This window comes from Pteropus medius, unplaced genomic scaffold (assembly GCF_902729225.1).
Source record: "Pteropus medius unplaced genomic scaffold, Ma_sr-lr_union100, whole genome shotgun sequence".
In the NCBI taxonomy this organism is placed as follows: Eukaryota; Metazoa; Chordata; class Mammalia; order Chiroptera; family Pteropodidae; genus Pteropus; species Pteropus medius.
The window spans coordinates 131,911-158,010 of record NW_024347731.1 but is presented as its reverse complement, the minus strand read 5'-3'; the positions used below and the strand labels follow the sequence as shown (position 1 = coordinate 158,010).

Sequence of the window (26,100 nt, the reverse complement as noted above, 5' to 3'; positions counted from 1 at the left end):
GGGACTTTGAGGCAAGGGTTAAGGAGAGCCTTATCTCCTGCAGCAGAGGGAAACTACCTGAAAGAGGCCCAGGATCTAATTGTAAGGTTGGCTGAGCTGCAAAAGAGAGAAAATAGTCCTGAAAATTCTCCTTTATCAAAGTCAGAGCCTTGATAGGAAGAGAGTATAACACTGGGGAGTAAGGAACAAGAGTGTAGACGAGCCTGAAAATGTTGAAAACCAGATTCCCCTAATGTGGAGCTGGCAGGAGAAGCTCATTCTTCCTTACCCAAAGACCTTGCCAAGGCCTCTAGTGAGGCAGATGCCTGCAAGATGATGCTTGACCTCGAGATCCTCTTCCAATAAATACCCTTATTATTCTCCAAACTGAGACCTGGGTCGAGTCTCAACACAGCCTGAGCAGAGAAATACAATCTCTGCATGGAAGGAAATAGCTTAGACACTGAAGGAATTGCAGAGCCTGGCTAATATGTACCATAAGGAACCAGGGGAAAATGTGTGTGAGTGGATCTCGAAGGTATTGGGCCAATGGTGGAGGTTGAGGGAAGAATATTAGGCAGGATAAAGGAGAGTTTATTGTCATGGGAGCATTTACCTGTGACATGGAGTGAAGGACTCCTAAAGCTGGTTCTAATATCCTGCTGGGATGGTGTTTGAGGTTGGATATGAGTATGGCACACAGGATATGAGTATGGCACACAGGAAGTGTTATGGCATAATATTAAGGAAAGGATCAGAAGATTCCAGGACGTGTGAATATTAAAATGGATTCATTATATGATGAACAACCCAACTGTATTCCCCAGGAGGACTTTTCTTTCATTAAGGCAATAAAGAACGCTCAGCGTCTATGGAAATGTCAGCGATGGCTGCCCACTGCAGACAGATTGACAGTGGGAAATACTGCCATGGGACTGAACATGCTATGTGTTATAAGTGGGGATGATGGGATTCTAGAAAGGCAGAGGCCGTGTTATTATTACTTAAATATCAGAAATGAGGTGGACATCATATAATGAACGGGAAGGCTGGAGTGAAAATTAGGGCACCTTGATCCGCAGGGTTTTGTGATAACAGCTAAGAGATCACAGAGTTCTAAGTGACAGCTGCATAAGTGTAACTTGACTATACAGCAAGGTCTTCTTGAGGAAAAGCCCAGATGCCACAAGTATATGCAATATACATGCCCAGAATATTTAAGGACGGTTGGATAAAAAAGTCTACATTGAAATGAATACCAGGGAACCATTATGGCCCTTTGTGTAGATGGCGGCTTTTGGAAACCAGATGGATGGAGTCCTGGCCTAAGTCGGTCTCAAAATGGGTCCCACCTTTGGGTTTCTTACTCCAGTCTCCAAGTATATATTTGGGATAAATATATTTAAATCCCTGACCTGTGGAGTAAGTAAGAGCCATTATGGGAGAGTCACATGGGAACTTCTGAAAATGTACCCTGTTAGTAAATCATGAGCAATCACAAGAGAAAATGCAGACATCAGTGTCAACATCAAAACTTTTTTTTTTTTTTAAAGGACACAAAGATAATGGGCTCCATCATAACCTTATTTACTTAACTTATTCACCAGACTCTCAAAAAGAGCAGAGAAGTAATAGATGAGGGTGGACTGCTGTTAGTCTGTTGGCATTGATATGCAGCTATTGTTCTGCTTAATTTCCATCAGAAAGGAGGATCAAAAGTAGTTCACATTTCTCTGGGATGGACAGCAATGATTTACTCTGTTGCCCCCAGGTGATGTTAAATCTGCTCTATGTCATAGTGTAGTCTAGGAGGACCTTGGTCATCTTGACATTCTGCAGAAACAGCATTCAAGGTAGATTTGGTGTCAGTGGCAAGTACTCCAGATGCCCTAGTAAGATTTATGTGTACCAGCATGTGTGTGATAAACTCCATGACAAATCAGGGGCCTGCCACATTGAAGAAGTATTTAGAGGTCTAATGACCTGAGGCATGCCTACATATCCAGTAAGGGATAACTTGTTGCACCTTGTATCCCTTAGCACTGGGATAGAGGCACAAGGTTTAGCAGGCCCCTCTGGAAGCACATATGTTGTACTCAGTATATTCTTCTAATCCATTTATCAGGGCTGGTGAGCAGAAAGCACAGTTTCAAGTGGATCCCACCAAAAAAAAAAAAAAAAAAAAAAATCCAGTTTTAGGATTTGGTCCGAACTGCACTGCTACACTGGCTTGTACATGTGGCAGTGAAGAATATTTTGTGGAGTCTCTGGCAATCCCGGTAGAAGGTTACAGCCCTGGAGGTCCTGGAGAGAGGCCATGCTTTCTGCAACAGAGAACTACTCAGGTTCCTGGCATGCTGCTGCACCCTCATAGAGACCGAGCAACAGATTATGGGACATTAAGGGACCAAGCAAATGGAGCTGCCTCCTCATGAGCTGGATCCAGAGTCATAAATTCAGATGGGCACAGCAATGATTTAGCCTTATTGGAGCTGACATCTACTCAGGTTCTGGGTTTGCCTTTCCTGCCTGCAGTGTATCCTCCAATACAGTCATGCTACAACATAGAGAATATCTGATCCATTATTATAGTATCTCATATAACATCACCTCAAGGACCACCTTTTTTGCAAAGGCAGTCATGCAATGGGCACTGGACCACCAAATCTATTCATCTTAATATATATTCAACACCAGAAGCAGCCAGCATAAATAGAACAATGGAGTGGCTTAGCTAAGGCACTGACTATAGGACAGTACCCCCAGGGTTGAGGTACTGTCCTTCAGGATTCAGTATACAAGCTTTAACAATGGCTGATAGATATGTGTCCCCATATCGTTAAAATACACAAGTCTGGGAACCAATGGGTAGAAGTAGGGTTGATTTCTCTCCCCATCACAATGATCCACTTGAAGGATTTCTACTTCTCTTTCCTACAACCTAGGCTCAGCTAGATGAGAGGTTTTGGTTCCAGGGGGCAGGGAATGCTTTCACCTGGACCCAATTCACTGGACCCTTCCTGGACCCTGGAAAGGGTGGAGTGAATCTGGACCCCAGAAAGGGTCACTTTGGGATAACCATGCCAGTTGACAAGCAGGCAAAGAAAGGAGCCGTTATACTGGTGGAGATTTTGACCTTGATTATCATAGGAGTTAAAGAGGGGTATGTCTGTAACCCAAGAGATTCACTGGAGTGTCACTTTTGGGCCTCGTGATAACAGTGAGTGGGCAATTGCAGCAACAATGGCAGCAACAAAGGTAAGGCGGCTAAAAGCTCAGGTCCTTTGATGAGAAAGGTCTGGGTCAGACTACTGAATCTAGACCAGCTGAATGCCGGCCAAAGGTGAGGGAAATTTAGAATGAGTGAGGGAGGGATGAGTTTAACCTCAGGACGAGCTGCGGTAATGACTGTAGCTCAGTCATTTTCAAAATGTGGTCCCTGTCTAGCAGTAGCAGCATGACCTGAGAACTTCATAGAAATGCAAATTCTTGGGCCTCACTGCAGACATACTGAATCAAGAACTCTGGGGGTGGGGCCTTTAGCAAGACCTCCAGGTGATTTGGATGCGCTAGAATTGGAGGACCGCTGCTGTAGCTTGTTCTACTAATCCTGCTGCATTAAGTTCTTGCAGGTCTCACCACTCTGCAGAAGATGACTCTGCAACAGATTGGACTTAAACAGAGAGAGAATCTGAGTAGAGCCAGGGGTGGGGCTGGGCTATATCGGACAGTTCCTGTGCACACTTCAGATCCTTTTAGCCATACTTCTCCTCCAGCCACTGATGCAGCGGCCGTTTCCATGCAATTTCTAACAGCTTCATGCAGATCCTACTTGACCACATCTTGTCTTAGGCCAGGGGTGCGTATGTACCTCTTACTTCCTGCTCCAGGGCTTCTCTGACACTAAGGCATGGGAAGCACAAGGGAACCCACCTGGCATTCATACAGCATAATCTGAAAGCGAAGGACAGGCAACACCGTGAGGCCACTCTTAACCAGTGGTGAACAGGGGCTGATGGACAAATGCTTTCCCCTTCTGTACCCTGGCCAGATACCTGGGATGTGTTGCCTAAGGCTCCTCAGAGGATCCAGCAGGACTGGTCAACTTGTACTGGCTTTTTTTGTTTCTCTCCCCTGCCCCTCACTCCCGCTCTCTAGGATCACTTTCCAAATAACAACTCTACACGGAAGGCTTTGTCTTGAGCTCCATTTAGGAAGAACCCTTAGCTGTCTAAAACCTGTCTAAAACCCCTAGCTGCCTGGTATGCTCTTGGCCTGCTTCTTATTCAGATCTCAGATTGCCATCTACTCAAAGTGACCTTCTCCAATGATCTGATACAACGTAGCGAGCTTCTAATATCAGATCATCCCATTTGAATTCTGTGCGTAGCATCTATCACTAATATTTTTTTTTTTAATTTTTTTAGTGCCTCTGTCCAGCACTAGAATATTCTGCACAAGACAGGAAGAACCTGGCCTTTTTTAATTCTTTGCTTTTTCCTCAGCACCTTAAACAGTGCCTGGAACAGCAGCCACTGAATAAATACTTCTTGATTAAATGAATGAATGCTAGAGTTTGAGAACAAGAGAAGTTCGCAAATCAAGCCAGAATCTGAGCTAAGAGAACTTTTTCGGGGGCGGGGGGATGCATACCTTAAACTTAAATTTATTTAAAAATTACAAAAAATGTCTCCACCAAGTTGTCTGTGAAAAAAATTAAAAGCAGCAACAATGATCTTGGTTAATTACCAACAGTCTAGTGCAATTTATAAAATTGAACAAAATTTGGACGTGTGTCTTATGCCTCTGTAGACACGGGACCCTTTCTTTAGGTCCCTTTCTTTAGGCTCTGGCAGTATCATTATTGGGACACTTTCCAAAGCCTTTTTCCTTTGGACTCTGTGTAAAATAATTCGATAGACCCCTGTGATGGAGCTTCGGGCATCTCTCCCTTGGTTGTTTCGAATATGCTCTTCTGTAATACCCAAATGTTCTAAAGTGCTTTTGACTTCATTTTCTTCTTCTTTGAGGGTGCTGGTTTCTGACAAATGTTTCGGATCCAGTTGAAAAGGTTCCAGAGGGGTGGGATATGGCACCCCTTGCATCCATTCATTGTTCATGATGGAGTCAACCCCATACCTCTCAGTGGGTATGGGCTGAAGGACGCCCCGGATGAGTCGGAGGCAGGGCTCGGACACATATGGAGGCACGCTGTAGGTGCCCTCAAGGATGCTCTTCTTCAGTTTGGCCACAGTCTCTGCCCGAAATGGCATGGTGCCAGTCACCATGAAGTACAGAAGCACCCCCAAGGCCCAGATGTCCACATACACGCCGACGTAGTGCTCGTCTCGGAAAAGTTCAGGTGCAGCGTAGGGAGGAGACCCACAAAAAGTGTTCAGCATTTCACCTTTTTTACTCACTGTGCTGAATCCAAAATCACCCACTTTCACACAAGTATTACTAGTATAGAATACATTTTCTGCTTTCAGGTCTCTATGAATAATTTGATTTTCATGCTGTGGAAGAAGACATAGGAGAAAATAATCATTTCCAAAGTAAAATATCAACATAAAAAAAATGCATCAGTTGCTTTGAAACAGTGTGATGGCATAATAACAGAAATTCAATGCTGATTAATCATGTCAGCAAACCTCGAGAGCTGCCCGGTCATAACTTTTTGCCACACACAACACCCACATGCCCCAAAGAGATGACAGGTCTTATTCTTCCGTGGATTAAGAATTGGAGTCTGTCTCGCACGTGTGAACTCAGGAATAATGCCAGATCTTATGAAACTACATGTTCTGAAACACAATGAAACAGTAATCCTTCATTTTTGAGGCCATAGACGGATTTTTCTGGCTCAGCAATCTCTTGACAAGGGCCAACATCAAGAAGGCTTGGGGCCCTCTGCCACCTTTCCAACCATGCTCCTTGGGGTAGGCTCCTTCATAGAATTCAGTAGAAGGGAGGAGGTTATGTTTGACAAGCTCCTAGTAGCAGGTCCCACTGTGGGTTGTGAGCACATGCCCCCACCCCCACCCTTGCATTCTGAAACCAGACAAAAAATCTTGAGGCCCCTTGACTTGTTCAGTCCCAAGGGCTCTGGGGGAAACGGCGTAATGTTACTTTTCCCCAAGGGCCTCCTGTGATAATAATCCAGGGTTTGGAGCCTGGCAACTGGTTAATTCTAGGTTCAACGATGCCATGCGTATTGTGACTGTCAGTTTTCTTCTTTGTAAAATGGGATACTGATAGGAACCTCATAAAGTTGTTCTGAGAACTATATGTGATGCTGTATCTGCAATGCTCAGCATGGTCCTGGCTCACAGTAAACACACTCAGTAAAATCTGGAACTATGTCTATGATTTACCCTCCCTCTTTTCAGAGACCAGAGAGCTGTGAGAAATGTCATGGACAGAGCTGCAGAGGACTCGATCTGCACTCTCTACTGCTGGGTTCTCTTCTGGTCTCTCACCAGATTTCTTTTCCAACTAGAATATGAAAGATTGTTTTTCCACCTGTTCTATTGCATGATATGAATCTGGCTTGACCCTGACCCTGATAAAGATAACCGCAGTACAGGCCACTTAAATTGACAACTCACGGTGGTAAGTACTACAGGCCTAAAACACTCACCACCATTACAACCAGGTTCTTCTCTCTTGCTCACTTCTTTTTTACCCTCTTAGACTCCCCCCACCCCACTATCTTGGGTTCCCCAGCTTACTAATTCCCCTGCTAATAATTTATCCAGGAAGTCATTGATCCCAGTCCTTGACCCACAACGACCAGGCAAAGGAGTAATCTGGAAACGGCCTCTCAACTAATATAGACTCCACGCAAGTGTCTTTTTTCTGTCCGTTGGACTGAGATCTGGGTAAAGAGGGTAGCTCAAACTTCTGCACTAACAGAGTCATAAAAGTGGTAGTCAGGTATGTAAGTCAAGTTCCTCCTGTGTGCCCAGCATAAGGGCAGCGATAGAAAGGAGGCAGAAGAACCAGTTCTTAAAGGAACCAGGGAGTGTGCTCCAGGGGTCCAGATTTATTTAAAGAAATAATTGCAGAACTAAAATAAGAATGACATAATCAAGTGTTAATCTGCTGAGCACAGAGGCAGCAAGAGCTTGAGATGTTCGCCAAAGTCAAGAAGATCCATGTGCGCTGAAGTGGGGTGGAAAAACGTTTCAGAGAAAAGAGACAGAACTGAGCTGGGTCATGAAGTGTGAATAGGATTTGGAATAGGAGAGGTGTGAAGAGGGGAGAGGGCATTCTCAACACAGAGTTAGGAAGGCAAGGCCAAGAAGCAACGAGGAGCCATTTCTTCAGGTAATGGAAGGTGAGAAGTGGGTGTGGCCAGGGAGTGTGTGGTGGTGGTCATCCAGCTGCCCAGAGTGACTCCTCCCAACTTCCTCCGAAGCCAGGAGGCTGCCCTGTAAATGGGGATCCTTGGGCATTGCCTGAGCAGCAAGGAGCATGATCCCAGTCAGGATTCTGACTCTCACAGGCTTCTGTCTCTGGACACTTGGATGATGGAAAACTAAAGCCCCATGCTCCCATCGTGAGTAGAATAAGAGAAAGACTCGGGCCCACTCACCATGTGCTTCACGGCAGACACGATCTGGGAAAAGATGAGTTTGCTTTCTGGTTCTGAGAGCTTCCCCTCAGTGCTAATTTTCCCGAAGAGCTCCCCACCGCCTGCATATTCCATCACCAAGTGGAGTTTGGATAGGGTCTCCACGACCTCGTAAAGGCGGATGATGTTGGGGTGATGCAGTTTTTCCATGCTGGAGATTTCGCGGGATAGTAGCCGTTGGGTTTTCTGGTCTAACTTGGTCTTGTCCAGGATCTTAATGGCCACTTTTTCTAGGGGGGGAAAAAAAAAAGGTCAAAGGTTATGCCAGTGTTCACAGGCTCATAGAAATTTCGAACTGGAAGGGACCTAGATCTGCCCCTTTATTTTACTAGACACAGAGGTTAAAGGGCAGTTCCCGTGCTCACAGAGCTTATCAACGGTGATGACAGAGAGCAAAGTTCTTGAGTTCAACATCAACATTCATCCCTGATCATCGGTGTGTCTTCCACACACAGGTGTTGATGCCAACGCCTGCCTCCCCAGGAGGTTTCAGTGCGATGATCTTTATCCAGTTTTCTGGATAAGTTAAAGCTCCTTTGCTTGGCTGAGAATGCCCCTCTTGATCAGACTCTGCCCATCTCCTGAATCTCATCATCCATCACTCTAGGTCACCATCCTCACCTCCCCATGCACAGCTTCAGTCCAATTGTTGCAGAAGGTTTTGTTGTTCCCTGAAAAGGGGCTGAACATTCATGCCTAGGACTTTTCTTCTACCTGGATCATTTCTTCTATCTGGTTCATGTCCCCTTCCCTGTTCTTGACTCGGTTAATTCCTGATGGCCCCTCAAGGCTAGGCTCAGAACCAACTTCTTCCAGGAAGCCTTCTATGACACCTGTCCTAGGCAGATCATGGCATCCAGGTTTGGGGTATTCTCTGTACTACCATCTCAGCACACTGGCCTCTAAATGTTGACTCCTTGTTAGTCTCCTCCTCGTACCCTCTTCCTCGTGTAGGCTATGTTTTACTTGGATGCACAGTACTCAGTGTGTGGAGTGTTGGCGAGGGCATAAGGAGGCCGGCACTGTAATGCGTTGTCAGTGGGAGCACATGGGCATAATGGTTCTGGACTATAGTTTGACATTTTTGTATTGAAGGCCTTAAAAGTGGTGGCACCCTTTGACCCAACCATTTCACTTTGGGCTAGCTATTTATTTATTTATTTATTTATTTTTAGGTGAAGCAACCCTTGGTTGACCTCACAGATTGCAAGGACCTTGTCAGCTTACAATCTCTTATTTTTTTTTTTTTTTTACGCCTACAGCACCTGGTCTTCCTAGGTGGTCTCCCATCCAAGTACTAACCAGGTCCGACCCTGCTTAGCTTCTGAGCTCAGGGTAGCGTGGCCATAGACTCACTTTTGGCAATTTAATATTAAAGAAATCACCTGACACATGTACAAGATTGTGTGGGTAACAGGACTTCTGCGATATTGAGAACAGAAAGAGAGATGGTACACCATACAGCTATCAAAATAATGATGTTGATCTTTATTTATTGACATGAAAAGATGTTCAATATGGAACAAGTGAGGAAAGTACAAACATACATTTGCATAGAAAAAAATCTGGTGAGATATTCACCAAAATGTTTAGAATAATTATTTTATTAATAGCGGGCTCAGAGACAGTTTTCCTTTAAATTTTTCTTGCTTATCTATATATTCTAACTTTCCTCCAATTAATTATATAATCTAATTATACAGTTAATATAGATTAATTGTGTAATAAAAATAGTTAATGTTTGAAAATGAATGAATCTCTACTCCAAAGCAAAACTTCATTCATTTTTTGGTTCATACTGAACCAGGCTTTCCAGTAGATAAAAAGGATTTTCTAGGCAAGTAAACGGGGAGAACAAGACCGCAGGGCATCTGTTCGACCTACTTGCAAAACAATTGCTTTGAAGAACTTGGGCACAGTAGTTACCGGCATGAAAATAGACCGCCGCTAGTTTATAATAGGCGTGTTATTGGTGTATTACAGCAGGTACATTAGGGCTCCTAGAATGGAAAGAGGCAGGGTGCACTGGGGTCTGATACAGCCACACTTGCTCTGGGGGAGGCGATGCTGGAGAAGGACGAGGTGAGCCAGAACTGAGCAGGGCCCTCAGGGCTGTCATGTCAGTGGGTCGTGGGCCCCAGCAATGGACCACCAGCACCATGTTACCTGAAACAGAAACATCTGATTTTGTGTAGCCTATTGCATGAGCTGTTCTTTTAAAGGCAAGAATAATGAATTCCATCCTTCAATCTGGTAGATCGTCTGGAGAAGAGGCCACCGCCGCTCCTCGGTCCTCGCCCAGCGCTGGCCCAGACTTCCAGCAAAGTGCATGTCCCTCTCCTCTGCCCCTCAGCCACGTGGCAGCTGCACACGGCTCCCCACATTATGAGTGCTCAGGATCAGGTCATTGTGCAGTTCAGGCTGCTCTCGCAAACCTCCCTTTAGCACAGTCCTAGTTTTACTTCACTTTTTAAAAGTTCATATTTGAGTGGTTCTTAGCAAAGGCTATCCCTGGATGGCCTCGCTCTAGTCCAGACCTGTACCCTCCACTTTGTGTTAAATCAGATTATATCCACGTCTCATAACATACACGCATAATCATATACAACGTTTAAAAAGCCCTGGCATTCCAAAGTGGTAGAAACTGCTGCTCCATGAAGGACTGGCTCTCTTCCAACAAATGTTCAGTGAGTCCCTACTGTGCACCAGGCAACAACAACAAAAACAGAAACTGTTCCTACAGTCCAGTGAGAAAGAGACTTTGAAAAAAGGCCCTAGTACAAGTGTGGCACAGGTTAGGAAGGGGAACAGATGGGAGACCAGAAAGGCCTCCTCAAGAAAGGACACTTAAGTCTGACCAGAACGTGAGGAGGGGGACCCCACACTTGGCCGTGGGAACGGCGTGTGTGTTCGAGGACCTGAGAGTACCCCCATCATGCTGGACACACAGAAAGAGGGCGCGTAGCCCTAAATCAGCCTAGAGTCGTGGGCGGGAGTCAGATAGTCCAGAGGCTCGGTGGCTGTGTTAAGAAATGTAGCCTTTATCCTGAGGGCAGTGGAAAGACATTACAAGGATTTAAGGGAGAGTGTCATAACCTGATTTCCATTTGGAATGAATACTCTGGCTGCAGTGTGGGAAATGGACAGAGGAGGAACAAGCCTGAGAGGGGGGCCGTGGTTTCACAGGTGACAATAGCCATCCCAGAGGGAAGAGCTCTTGCTGGTGGCGGGGGAGAGCGAGAGAAGTACACAGACTTGAGAGGTCAGTCTGGTGAAGAGTCTGACACAGGTCCCACCTCGTGGGCAACACATCTCTTAACCCAGGACGTACGCACTCGAATGTCTCTAGAGGACAGGGTGCTAAGTGGGTGGCAAGCTTATTGTAAGCCAATAGGGAGCAGTGGGGACTGTGGAATCCTGAGGAGTATGTGCCCCAGTGCAAAGGGGCAGCTGCTGCTCAATGCCAGATTGGTCCCATTTGGAATGTAGGCTCGGTGCTGTCAAATTTGATTTTTTTTTTTTCCAGAGAAGCCAAACATCTGAATTTTTATGCAAATCTTCCAATTATTAATTGTCAGCAACTAATTCAAATTTTTAAACCTAGAATGGACCAAGCAAATATGTCTACGCAGGACCAAGGGGACAAGGGGAGAGAGCGGCTATTAGAACCTCGACAGTGTTGTGTAGCAAAAGCCGCCTTGAGGGGAGCTAAAACCTTCCTTCCAGACACATGGCCAGCCTGCGTCAACCTTACAGTGAGGGGCTGGGGGAACAGATGTCCGGCCCTCCCTCTTCTTCCTATGATCCCCTGCAAGGGCTCCCTACAGACCAGAGGACTAAGGAGACTCCACGTTGTCTGGGACGGAATGCGGGATGAGGAGTGGGGCAGTCGGAAGATCCCAGCACAGCGGCTCAGAGGGGAAGCGTGTGGGATGACTAGGGGATATAGGCTTAGACTGGAGGTCAGGGAAGATTTTAACATTTTCCCCAGAGTCTCGGTAAGTGTTAGCTAGAGGAAAGCAGAGGAGCGGCATTAAGGGGAGGTTCTTAGACTAGGAATGTGTAGGAAAGAAGATCTTGAGGCAGGAAAGACCCTGATGCCTTAGGGTAATGGTCTTTAATTGGCTTCCTTTATCGATAAAATGTTTTCAAGTGCTACTCTAATATATGTATATTTACTTATAAATTAAATGCTTTAATGCTAATACACATAATCATAGAAATTGAAAAGACATAATTACAAATAAATATAAATGGAAATGCTAATATTTTCTTCCCTCATCCCAGTGAATCATCTCAGGCACCCCCTAGGGTATGGTAGGGAGACCACTTGGAGCCACCAACGACCTCCAAGTTGCTAAAACCAACAGTCAGTTCTTCGGCTTCATCCCTCCTCCTTGAAACACCTTTACCACTTGGTTTCTGGGACAACACACACCTGATTTTTCTCCTACCCCTTGCCGCTTTGATGGCTCTTTTGCTGTGTCCTTTTCATCCCTGTTGCCTCTAAATGTTGGACACCTGAAAGCTTAGTCCTTGGACCTCTTCTCTATGATTATTCTTTAGTGACTCCAGATGCATAAATACACCTGCCTATACGACCGCTCCCCTTGCTTGTCTTACTTTGGGTTCTGCCAGAAGCAGATCCGGAGGCAGAGCTTCAATTGCAAGTAGGTTATGAAGGAGGTGACACCAGGAAACAGTGGTAGAAGAATGAGGAAGTGAGACAGCAAAGGAAAGGTGGACAATAAAGGGTGTGTTACTGAGTAAGTTACCACTTAGTCCCGCTGAGAGCTGTATCGTGAGATGAGCTAGAGCCGGGGTACTTACACATAGACTATTGTCAGTAACTGGTTGCTGGCTGCTCTTGGGGGGTGTTAGTTCCCCTGGATTTCTGGCCTCCCATGCATGCAGGAAGTGAAAGCCCAGCAGTAAAGAGATGGAGAAACTGGCATTTGAAGGTCAGGCCTGCATGCAACTGAAATGGTAAGACCCAAGGAGACTGGGTGAGGCACCGATAGCATCTGCCATGTATATATAACAGATGTGTAATAGGCATATCCAACATAACATATGCAACACTGAGCACTTGCTCTCCCCACACCCCAAACCCGCTTCTGCTACAGTCTTCCCAGCTTCACTAAATGGAAATTCTATTCTTGCCACTGTGCAGAACAAAAAACTTGAGTATTCGACTCTTCTCTTTTACACTCCATTTTCAATCTATCAGCAAATTCTGTTCTCTCTCCCTTCTAAATATAGCCAGTCCAGCCACTTGTCAGCATTCCACTGCTACCTTCCTGGTCCCAGCCACCATTACCTCTTGCCTCTATTATTGCAATAGGCTCCTATTTGATCTCTCTTTTTCTGCCTTTGAACTCTTGTAGTCTATTTTCAAGAGAGCAGCCAGGGTGATCCTATTAACTCATAAACCAGGTCATGTCACTTCTCTGCTCCCTCCGCAGGCTCTGGTTTCACTCCTAGGAAAAGCCAAAGTCCTTACTATGACATATTGGGCCTACCTGATCTGGTCCCTGCTACTCTCTGCCCTCATCCCCCATGGCCATTTCTAGAGAACAACAGGCACACTCCCACCTTGGCACTCTTACGTTTGCTGTTCCCTCCGCCTGACTGCTTTCCCCATATGCATCCATAGCCAGCTGTCTCATTTCTTTCAGTTTAATTATCACTTTCTCAGTAAGGCTGTCTCTGGCCAGCTTACCTAAAATTACAGCCCTCAATGCTCCATGTCCCCCTTCCTGCTCTATTTTTCCTCTTATCACTAAATAACATAATGAATGTTTTAGTCACTTACTTTTGTCTCTCTCTCCCCACTAGACTATAGTAAGCTCCACAGGGCAGAGACTATTATTATTCACTGCTGTATCTCCAGTCCCTAGAAGAGTGCTTGTTGCACAATGTGTAAGAAACAAATATTTGTTGAATGATCTCATTTAATCCTCTCGAGAAGCCAGGACAAGTACACACTCAATTCGTACCTTACTTTTTCATTTACTATCATGTCTCACACATCTTCCATGCTATCACACGCTCTCCATAATCATGACTTTTAATGGCTGTTCAAACCTTCCATCTAGTGTGTATGCTTTAATTTACTTGGCCATTCCTATATTGCTGGAGCACATAAATTATTTCTAATCCTTTGCACTATAAATAACATTGCAATGAACTTTTTTTTGGTTATCATATTTCTAATATTGGACTTATTTTTAAGATTCACAAAAGTCACTTACTGTTTTTAAAATAAGAAAACACAATTTTTAATTGCTGTTTTAATGAATGTGTTCAAGAGGAGGGATCACTTTTTTTTAAATCAGAGAGGCCTTCTCTATTAAGCTTTACTAGAGCCTGAGCTAGTTCCCTGTCCTTTCTTCCCAGGAGATTATAGCATAGAGAACCTACCGGAGACTACTGCCATGCATATGTTTTCCCTACCAATACTGGATTTTCATGAGAAGTTAGAATACTAACTTAATTCACCAAGTATCTGTGGAATGTTTATTCTTTATAATGCTTTGGGGTGGGGGGGGGGACTCCAAAAATCAATATAATACAATGTCTGGCACCTAGGAACTTGTGGTCAAGACACCCAAGACTTTCACCATACCCTGGATTTGTTAAGGGTATGGTGAAAGTCTTGGGTGTCTTGGTCACGAGACACTAAGAATCTTGATTCTAAGATAAGGATCATTATCTCATTTATACTTTCTCTTGACCTCCATGTACCCCAGGTCAGTGCTTCCAAATCTTTACTCTTGTACTAATTGCTTGCTTTAAGCTCTTCAATGGCTCCCCAATACCAAAATCACAATATCTAAATATGCAAGAAGAATCTCCATAATCTAGCCCCTGACTACATCACCCGTATCTCCCACTTCTCTGGGTGCATCCCAGGCTCCAGCCTGAGTTACTTTTAAATCTCCAAATACCCCCCGACACTGGTTCACACCTCCATGTACTTTGCATCTTCTCTCTCTGCCTGGAATTCCCTTTCTCCTGTGTCCTGCATAATTTCAAATCTCAAACCCCAACAGAAGCCTTTCCTAGTCGACAGACCCTTTCCTGAAGGGTTTGGGCACAATCGAGAGCACCCTTTGTGCCTTACTTGGTGGCAGAACTTATCGATTGTTTCCTGTTTCTCTTTGTTACGGACTGTGAGTCCCTATGAGGATGGAACTGTATCTCATTCATCTTCATAAGTCCCATAGCAAAGTACGGACACAGGAGTGTTTATTATATTTTTAAAAGGAGGAATAAATGAACTGATAAATAAATAGAGAGAGAAGGAGAAAGGGTTCTGGAAACATGAGACGAGAGTAATAGAGAGGAAGAGCAGGGAAGAAGAGGTCAGGAAGGGCAGCAGCAGAAAAACAGACGAGCACCACTTGCCTCTGATACTTTTATTTGCGACTACAGATGGGACATAAAATATTCAGAAGCCGAGTGCATCATCTCTTTTGAGAAATTTTTAATCAGCCTTAAAGAGGACGCATGATAGCTTCAGCTTACAAGGCCCAAGGGAATCTAAGATGTTAGCTATAAAAATAAACTCTGGCCGGCAGGGGCCTGTATTAGAGCCTTCTTTCTAGAGACCAAAGCAGGTGGCACCTTTCTAAAAACTACTGTCCTAGGAGCTGCTCCTGGCACTGAAACCCTCTGCTCTCCTGGGAATCTCCTGCCTTTTCTTATCCAGACTGTCCATATTTCCTAGAAAACCTGATGACAATTCTGGGCAAGTTGGCTTTGTATGGGTATCGTATTTATACAAATCACTATGCATATTACCTAGTCTGACGTGACCTGGCAATGGGATGGGGGATGTGAAATTTCTGGCAAGCCTTTTACACCGCTCGCTGATACATCTCCTTCCTCTTTTAGAGGTAAAGGTTTTAGAGGAATGTTCTCCCTTTCTTTCCATGCCAGCTAGCTCAGGGGAGCCAAATGTCCTCTCTCCTTTTACGAGTCACAGTCTTCCGGTCTCGACTCTATCATCCTCCCCCGAGATTCTGTTTTCCAATATCTGAACTGCCATCTCTTTCTTCATCCCCTCTCATCAGTTTGCTTCTGGGTTTTCCCCTCCTTCACACTTCTCAGGTCCTTTCGTTCTCATTTCCCTCCTCTTTCCTTGACTAGAGGGCTCCCTGAAGGATAGAACCCCAGAAGAGAGATGAGGCATGGTACTGGGACTATGCCAGTATGGGATGGGCCTACGAATCAGGAGGCGAGGTTAGGGATTCTTTTTTCTGTTGCATCAGTCGAATGTGCTCAGTTACCTGCCATTACCTTTTCTGCCTTATTTTAAATTGTTTGTTGAACTGATTTTCCCACTGCCTATGCTTTTGGCCTTCCTCCCCTTTGGAACATACTATCCCATAGCTAGGGGGTGATTTGTACCTTTGATAATAGAGCGACTCTGTGGTAGGTTAGGAGTGAGGAGAGCATGTCAATGAGGTCACCGAAGTCCCCAACTGCATAGCAGGAAAATGTTGCATTCTCCAAAACTCAAGAGACTAGAATTAACTTAATTTTGTAATACAACAGACAAGAAACCTGTGGAATTCAAGAAGAAAGTCACTATAAAATACCAATTGCTGTTCTTGTTCCTCTTCCCTTCTCAGAGACACTTCTTGGGAACTTAGGGTCTGCTGAGAAAGTCGAGGGGCCATGTGACCCTCAGGACTGCAGCTGACTTGACACAGGCATGCCCTTGACTCAAAGGTAGCCCAACATTGGCTGGCCAGTGGGCAATCATAGTCTCTCTCTTTAAAATCTGACAAATAGAATGAAGCTAGTGGGATGGAGACAGGCAAGAAAGCTGAGAGATTATGGAGATGAGGGACTGGCAACAACCATTCTTGTCCACGTACCTTCTAACTGAGCCGAAAAAGCCGCTCAGCGGAAAGAAGTATGAAGATGGAATACATTCATCAAGGCCAAAGAAGGGGCAAAGACGGTAACATCTTGAAATCTGGCTCTGGATCCACAGTATTCCCCTGAACACAATACACCCCTTTCAATGTGAACTAATTTGAGTAGACTTCTGTTCCATGAACGAAATGGCATGTGACTTAGCCCCAAGACCTAGACTTCTTTGAAAGCAGACTAATAATAGCATTTAATGAATATTACATGCTCTGTCTAGGCACGTGATAGATATTCAATATGTTACATTTTGCTCCTCTTAGCAATCCTATATAGCTGACATAGTTTCCTCAATTATACGTGAGGAAACTGAGGCACAGAATGGTAAAATAACTTGCTCGGGTCACACAGCTAGAAAAAAAAAGAATTAGAACTTCATTCAGGTCTGGCTGACTCCAAAGCCAATATCTTTCCACAATATTGCACTACCTTCTGCTGCTTAAAGACACGTTGGCAGATCCATCTTAGACACTGAACAGGGAGACGGACAGGTGGGAAATAGGCAGCAAGAAGAGCCCTTCTCTGAGTCTTGGGTGTATACGCTCTCACTCCATAATTGTTTCCTGTCTCCTTGGACCTTTTGCATGCATTTCGAGGGCAGGGCCATCCTTGGGAGTATTGCCACAAGAGAGAAGAGTGGCCTACGAGCAGGCCTGAGTCTGCCTGGGGTCCGGTGTTGGAGAAGGCAGTGGTCCCCTTTCGGCTGGCTGATCCAGGCCGGGGATGGAAGAGATGTGTCCTCTGCACTGGACCCAAATCCAGAGGCAGCTAGGTGGAGTGAAAGGACACTGAGCTCTAGACCTGTCTCTGCAGCCATCTGGGGACAGCCACTTCTGGGCTTCCATTTTCTCATTTATAAAATGCAGGAGGACTAGATGAGGTGTTTCCCAAAGTGGAACCTTTAAAACTCAAGGGGCACAAAATGATTTTAGTGCATGAAAACAGCCTTAAATAACACTGGTTCGCAGCATAAAAATGTTATTCCCACATTAGTTCCCCTTTAGTTCTAGTTCCCATAATTAAGGCAAAGAGAAGGCTTCAGACTGGTCGTTGGCATGTTTTAACCTACTTTCTATTACTTGGTAATTTTCCTTAAAACTTTTTAAAAATTGCTAAGAGAGCAGATTAAGAATTTTTTCATCATACACCAAAAAACTGCAACTATGTGAGGTAATGGATATGTCAAATAAACTTACTGTAATTATTTTACAATATATAAAATCACTACATTGTACACCTTAAATTTATACAATATTATATATCAATTATATCTCAATAAAGCTGGGAAAATAAATAAATAAATAAATAAATAAATAAATAAATAAACATTTTAATTTGTTTGCATTGTATTTATTTTTGTCATTACTCTCGATTTTTTTCATTACCGTCTATTCATAGTGCAAGTGATGTTGGTTTTCCTTATTTTAATAATATTAAATGTCTTTTTAAAATAAGTTTATTTAAATAAAAAATAGAGTTGTACGAATGATAGCTACAATTTATTGAGTGGTTACTATGTGTCATGTACTTCATATATGTTATTTCTAATGCTCCCAACAATTCTAAAATAAGAATCATTATCTCCATTTTATAACTGAAGTCACTGAGGACCGAAGAAGCTAAATAATATGCACAAAGTCAGATGTCTAATAAGTGACTGAATAAGGATTTGAAACAAACTTGTCTGCTTCTGGAGTCCATGTGTTTCCCGCCGGCCCACCCTGCTTCTTCTGCACTAGATTCTCACATCTAAACCCGCTCAGGAAACAGCTCAGAGTTGGCCACATCCAGCAGGCTCTGCTCAGACTTTTGCCTCTGTGACTTCTTTGCTGCACTGGACACTCCCCCCTCTCCGAATCCTTCTCCCAGAATTCCTTTGTCCAACTTCTCTTCGCCTTCCTAATCATGTTTTCCGTCTCAATTTCTGGCCTCTTATCTCCCCATATGTTTGGTCTTTTGTCTTTCATTCTTGCTCTAGACCAGTGAAAAGCAACCTCCGTCCCAACTAGACGTGACCTACAGCACTAGATCTACTTTTACAAGTAAAATAAGCGCTATGACTTGCTGCATGTTATAAGTGAGGAACCGGAGGCTCACAGGAGGACTGTAGTTTACAGGTAAGTAAGTTGAGTGGCCGAGACATGAAGCCATGAACCCAGACACTTGGGATCAGAGCAACATCGAAGGGGACTCGGAGCTCCAGAGACTTGGGATGTGTGTGCGCACACACACGTGTGTATGTGTATGGGGGTTATGGTGCTTTTTCTACAGAGGCCCAACATAAGAATGGGAGAGACATGGGATTGGGGGTTGGAGAAGAAGAGTGACTTTGGAGACATGGTGGCAGGCTGGATCCCAGTGGAGAAAATGTCAGTATGTGACCCTCAGGGAGACGGTAGAGCCCATGGGCTTTACCATGTTGGTAAATTCGATTGAGTTGCAAGCATTTCTTTTCTGTCTTGTAACTCCCTTATGGTAAGTCTCCAGGCTTCAGCCAAGTTAGAGGTAACTCGGGGAAGTGCCCACACTGGGTTGGGGCAGCATGGAGCTGCTGGGCTCCCTGCACAGTTCCTCCCTGAGGCCACAGTGGTGGGCACCTCTGGTCTAGAATCCAGAGTGACCGGTAGCCAAGCAACCACAGCTCTTTGGGAGAGCAAGGAACCAAGCAACACTGAGAACTAGTACAGAGTAGACTTAAAGAAGAGAAGGTTCTGAGATCAAATCCCGTTCCCCCAAATGTAGTTGCATCCTCGGGTAAGGAGGAGAGACTGGACCCTAACATCCACCAACAGTGGTGATCCAAGAGGTCTCCTGGGCCATTCTGTGTCATTGGTAATGACCCACGAATACAAACAAAAGTTATAAGGACTTGCAATATGAGTTGCCCTGGAATAAGAGGTTGCCAAAAAATGAAACCAAGCCACACTCTGCTTCATTTCTCCAAGTGAAGGAGGACAGATGCCCCTCAATGTTTGAGTGGATTCATCCACATGGTATAGTGGGAGAGTTTTGGAATGTCGGAATCAATCTAAGATTAAACGCTGAAGCCACGGGTAACTTCTCTGGATCTTAGTTTCCCTATCTGTACAGTAGAAAGAAAAACATTGACTTTACACCATTACCGTGACAGTTAACTGTGATAACAACGGACAGCGGCTGGCACCGGGCTTGTGCTTAGCAGGGGTTCAGTGACAATGCTTTACTTGCTTCCTTGGCCCTGGACGCCTATCCCACCCACAAACAAGGTTCCGATACCACGCGGGGTCATCCTTGGGAGGTCGTATCCTACCTTTGGTTAAGGAGTGAATCCCAAGCTTGACTTGTGAGAAGTTCCCGCTTCCGATTTCCCCTCGGATTCGGTAGAAACCGATCCGTTTCCCCAGCGTGATCTCTCTCACCACCTTCTCATCTTGGGACATGTCCTGTGTCAGCTTCTCAAAAGGGGTCAGCTGGCGAGCCTGCCCCTCCTCCTCCTCCTTGCTGCACTCCGTCTGACAGCCACTTTCCACGCTGTCCCGCCAACCCCACCTGGCGTAGTGGGGGTTCACCAGGCCGCCTCCATTCACATACACTGCAGTCATTGTCACCGCAGCCTCCCGTCTACATCTCAGCCAAGAGGCGCCGATCAAGGGTGGGTTGGGAAGGAGCGGAAGAGGCCCAGTGGGTGGGAGATGGGAGGTGAGGACGGACAGAGGCCCGTGTCCGTGAGAGCTGGCCTGCGGAAGTCGGAGGAGGGCAGAGGCAAACGGGCCAGCAGAGCCTACCCAGCCCAACCAAAAGCTGCCCGCCTCACCCGAGACGTTTCACACTTCCTTCGTGTTGAACTTCCCAGCTCTAACTGTGCAATTGGTCACACATTCAGTTACCACAGTCACTTCCCTGATCAGGCTCCAGGAACTTTCTGGCTGGCGGTGCAGTCTGATGCGCTCTGGTAGGTGGCTGTGGCCCAGGACAAAGGTTCCAGTTTGCTATTTCCTTCGAGGGCCAGAGGATCTTTCACTTTGCTGTGCGAAAATGTGGCCGATGCCCCCAGGTCCCTGCTGCTGGCGCTTATCTCGGACCCTCTTCATTTTGCACTTCTCTTGCTGGCAAGTTACAGGGCTACAGAGACCTAATAATCTGGACCCCAGGAAAGAAGAAACCTGCAAATCAGCCTTCTGGTCACACGGGCAGCCAGAGAGGGATTAAATCCCTGCAATGTCACTTTAGCCGGCCTTTATTTAGATGAGCCTTCCTCTAAGCCGTGAGCTGTCTCAAAAATTTGGCAGGTGCTGGTTCATCCTAAGAACAGAGAGTAAGAAAATACATTAGCCCATGCCAATGCACCGTACCGGTTTTATAATGAATGTGGAATTGCTTTTTAAGCCTTAGTCTAAAAACACTATAGCAATCTCAGTTATGACTCATACCAGTAAATAAATGCTTGATTATGTACGCTCTAGTAAGAAAAAAATGTACATACACACACTCCTCAATCTACATTTTAGAAAAGCCCTCACAGCCTATAAATATTTCTAGCGAAATAATTTTTTTTTCTTGACGTTTAGAAAAATATGCATGTTGCCTCGGGTTGTTTTAAAGCCAGATTTTTTAAATTATAATATCACAGTAATGATGACAAAGATTTTCTATTAATACTAGTTCTCAGAAGTTCACATATCGATTCAAATAATGTTTTATATTTCCTTTATGCTGTATGTTCTGCAACTTTTCTTACGCTGGTTGCTCCCACTCTCCTGCTGTGTCATTCAGTGATGAAGGCTAGTTTTTCTCCTAGGCTTATTTTCTGGGTGTTTCTGATCAGGTGTCAGCTCATTTTAAAGGTGCAGAAACAGAGGGTAATGTTACTGAGGGTAAAAGTCTACAGCATCCTCAGTGATAAGAAATACTTCCCAGGTAGAATGTCTTCATGACCTTCTTCCCTGCACCCTCCGGTAAGAAATAATTACTTCTTTTCTGAGTCCCCACAGCACTTTGCACATTTCCTAAAATGTCTCATCTCTGTGAAGGTGGGAACTGGGTTTAATTCATCTGTATGTCCTGCTCCCCTCCTGTCTCCCTCAGCATGGAGCACGATGTCCTACATAAAGAAAGTGTTCGCTAAATGTATTTTGAAACTGATTTTTAGATTTGAGCATTCTGAACCAAGAACCTGAATCGCAACATGAGAGAACGCCTTGGAAATGTGAATTTCCATTTGTTTGATAATATCACATTATTACAGTTAACTACAGGGCTGCTTATATTGTTATTGTGGGTAAGTATGGGGTTACCAAATAAAAATAAATAAGGACAGGAAGGAGGAGACTGCCGCTCAGCACTGTTCTTGTTTCTGCAAAGGGAGAGTGGCAGCGGGAAGAAGGATACCAGACGGAGACTTAAAGGGACCAGGTATTAGTACCCACACACTGCTCTACGTTAGAGTCTGATGAGGGTGTTTTAAAAGATGCTCTTAAGATTAAAAATCCTTAATTAGGTTGAGAAAAATCTAAGTCTGATTCTTAAGCTCTCTGGGGTCATGGACTCCTTTGAGAGTCTAATGAAATATATGACTCTACCCCCTGGAAAAGAAGCACACACACATAATATGTGACCAATTTTAGGGGGTTCACAGACCCTCTGAAACCTATCCCTGTACCTCAGATTAAGAATCTCTCTGGCATTAGATCTGCTCAGATCCCTGGCAGAAAGAGAACACAGAGATGAGAAGTGGGTTGCATTCGTTGTAATTCTGAAGGAAACCTTAGCTTAACTGATGCAAACTGAGTAATGACTTTAGACAGGATCCAGAGCTTGATCACCTGGCTCTGTTAAGAACTGCTTGGCTCTGTGTCTTTCCTGGACTTTCACAGGACCTCAGTCTCACCACTGTGCTGTCTGTGTCTCCCACCTCCTTGCACTCCAACTAGATAAGCACCTGGCAGGCAGGAATCTTATTCTTCTATCTCCCAGGACTCAGCACAGTGCCTCATACTCATTGATAAAGAAGAAATGAACTAACTTAACCAATTTATTCATTGTTACTTTTAGGTCTGATTTAGTAGAGGTATGTATTTTTATTTATAAACTGATAATGCTATCTCAACATTAACTCGAATTCTTTCGGAAAGTATATTTCAGTTCACATTTCTCCAAGGAAGGCCTGGGCTACCTTCTATGGCTATCAAACTTCCCGGCCCCACCCTCTTGTGCAAGTGAAAGCTGAGCTCGAATTTCACCATCAGATGGAGAATTACTACGGGACTGCTTGCAGAGGACAGAAATGCGAAGCCTCCCCTAACCTTGCCCTTTCCAAAGATCAGCCCTCCCCAAGCACCCAGGTTGTATGTCTCCTGGAACCTGCTATCTGGCTGGCCCCGCAAGGCTCTGCTAGGACGTTTTTTCTGTTTTCCTGGTTCCCCTGCTCTCCCGATCTGGGCTCTGTATTGTAAACTCCATTCAAACCTGTGATTTACAGGTTGGTTTTAGACTTGCTACCTTGACTGGTTGCAGATGCCCGCATGAATGGCTCTCCTTCCCCTCCCAAGTAAACATAGAGGGAGGGATCGTCAGGCTCTGTCTTGGATTACATACTCTACACTCACAAATTAAATGTCTGTGCACAATGGTTTTGAATACACTTGTTTTGCACAATGGCCAGAGAGACAGTTAATCTGTTTAGATCAGATAAAGAAGCTTTTACAGTTTTGAAAATGTTGCTGCAGGGGTTTATATTGAGGAAGAATTGCAAGTTGGGACAGCTAGCAAGCCAGCTGGAAAAAAAACTGAACCCCTATCTCACACCTACTAAATTCCAAATAGATCACCTAAGTAAATGCAAAATAAATGAAACCATAAAATATTTTTTAAATCAGAATTTTAAAAATAATCTCAAATATTTTTATCATAAAAACATTAAATTTGACTACATAAAACTGTAACTTTCTGTTTGTCAAGAGTATCATAAACAAATTCAATGATAGTAGAGAAAATAGTAGAGAAAGCTTTCCAAGATACGTAATAGACAAAGGGCTAATTTTCTAGATAAAGAATTTTCACAAATTGATAAGAAATACACTAATTTCCCAAAAGAAAAATGATAAAGAACATGAGCAGGCATTTCACAGAAAATACAAATGTCTCTATACTATATAACAAGATATTCAATCTCACTTACAACCAAAAACGTACACTGAAATTAGACTGTTTCCAAATAAATTTGGAAACTACAAAAAAAAATTGATAACGCACTAGTCACAGAGGGTTGGGGAAACAGGAGTCCTCATTTTATGTGACTGAGAGTATGAACTGGAACAACTGCTTGGAGGGCCATTTGGCTGTAACAGCTATTAAAGTACAGGTGTGCACATTCTTTGCTTCAACGATTTAACTTCTGGAATTTATTTTATACACACATGCACAAAGATATACTTATTTCTAATATAAATATAGATAGACAGATTTTCACTGCTGCATTGTTTTGTAGCAAAAAGCTAGAAATTGTTTTAATACTCATTATAGGGTATTTAACACTCATTAGATATTTAATGTCTAATCATTATGTTGTACACCAGAAACTAATATAATATCGTATGTCAGCTATAATTAAAAATAAAATTCATCAAAAAGAAAGTTACCCTTGATGTCTTGACTATTAGCTCCATGAGGGTGGAGACTGTGTATTTAAGTTAACTTGATAACACATGAAACCAGGAATTTCAAACACATGAGGAAGAGAATAGAGTCATGTTCCAATAGAAACATGGCAGAAATTCAAGCCCTTCAACACAAAGATTTGAATCTCATTCATAATTCATTTCCAAAGCACAATCCTTTCCAATTTTTCTGAGGGAATATGCCTGCATCCAAACAAACAAGGAATGGCAAAAAGATAGAGTATGGAATCACAGATTGAATCACAAGCAGGTGGCCTTGAGCAGAAAAACAAAATGTATTCTTCATCTCCTCAGAAATAACTAATTTAGGAAACACAGTTCTGGAACATGCCTGCCTATTTGCAGCTCATGGTTTATTTTTAGGAGATTAAAAATATTTGCAAGTCGAAGCAGAAACTACTTTTTTGCTGCCTTATAACTTTCTTCAACACTAGTGTAGTGTGTTCACTAAGAAGCAGGGAACAACATTGGAGTGATGGCCTTTCGGGGATGTTAGAAAAACATTCTTTTCTATCTGAGCAGAACTCAGGAAAGTCTGTCATGGCAGGAGGCTGGAGGGCTGTGGTAGCCGAGGAGGAAATAGTGTTTCGGAACAAAAGCTCTTACTCTCACTGTCATAAAAAGTTCAGGTGGAACATGAAACCTTTACTAAGAGCCTCCCATACCTCATACATGATCTTTCACACAGCATCACCAACACATCTTAAATATTTACCCTGCAGTGGAGGTGAGCGGTGGTGGTGGCAGGAAACAGGAGAGAAGTTATTAAATGTAAAAAAGTGAGCAAGTGTCAGTGTGCAATAGCAATCTGAACTAACGGAATAGAGATTTGTTTTTTTAAAAAAGATCTTCATAGAGATGGAAATTTAATATGTAATAGAGATGGGATTTCAAACCACAGGAAAAAAATAAATAATTCAATATATAACACTCGTATGGACTGAACCAAGAGATAGCTTAGGTAGGTTTTAGCTCTGCCACAACCTCAATTCTCCATCATATCTCCCCATTGTTCAATATAGGTAATTTGTGTGTTCTTAAATTACTATAAAGTGACATGCAGACATATATAGAGGCTCAGACTTTTCCAGTAATATTACTATCTCAATATCCACCTACATAGAAATTCTGGAGTTGCTATTGAGTGCTAAGACATGTGCATATGTGTATGTGTTTATTTGTAAATTCATAAAAAAAAAAAAGGTCTGGAAGAACACAGATTGAACTAGTGGATGACAAGTTAGCAGGGTGGAGAGGGGCAGAGTGAGTGGTTCAGTTGGGAGTAATGAAAGGGAGTATGATAGAGGTTGGTAGTTACCCTCCTCTAAATGTTCTTCCTTCTGTTGCAGTGGTTCTCAGCCTTGACCTGCATCAAAATCACTAGGGAGCTTTTTTATAAAGCAGAAGCCTGAGCCCTGCACCCAAAGATTCTGATTTAATTGGTCTTGAGGGAGGGCATACTTTTTTGTCTCCTTTTCAGTTTCCCAGACGATTCTGTTGTGTAGCCAGATTTCAAAACCACTATTCTATAACATGAAAGTTTTAGCTGGATGCATTGCTACCCAGCTGTTGTATTTCCCAGCCTCCCTTCTGGTTAGGTTTGGCCAGGTCAGTCCTGGTCGTGGACAGTGAGCACAAGTGATAAACGCAACTTTCAGGTTGTGCCCTTAGAGGAAGAAATCATGCCCTCCACCTCATCTTTCTTCCCTTCTTCTTGCCGGCTAGAATATGGATGTTGTGATGTCTACGGAAATGGCCATTTTAGACCAAGATGGAAGCCACGAAATGAGGATAACAGAGCTATGAGAGAAATGGAGCCATAGTCGCCACATTAGCCCTGGATTGCTGACTTGTAGATTCTGATGTGAGAGAAATAAGATTCTACAT

At 43.9% G+C, this 26,100-nt stretch overlaps 1 protein-coding gene across 2 annotated transcripts in view; it reads right to left on the bottom strand.

Moving 5' to 3' along the window:
• Positions 1 to 4,625: 4,625 nt before the first annotated feature.
• Positions 4,626 to 26,100, bottom strand: part of NIM1K (NIM1 serine/threonine protein kinase) — a 45,685-nt gene continuing 24,210 nt past the window's right edge. For both annotated transcript variants that reach the window (XM_039877069.1, XM_039877070.1), the window contains exons 2-4: positions 19,848 to 20,839; positions 7,577 to 7,845; positions 4,626 to 5,495 (exon numbers count right to left, since the gene is read on the bottom strand). In XM_039877069.1, the coding sequence (XP_039733003.1) occupies positions 4,746 to 5,495; positions 7,577 to 7,845; positions 19,848 to 20,139 (1,311 nt within the window). In that variant the 5' untranslated portion in view covers positions 20,140 to 20,839 and the 3' untranslated portion in view covers positions 4,626 to 4,745. The remainder of the gene's footprint in view (positions 5,496 to 7,576; positions 7,846 to 19,847; positions 20,840 to 26,100) is intronic.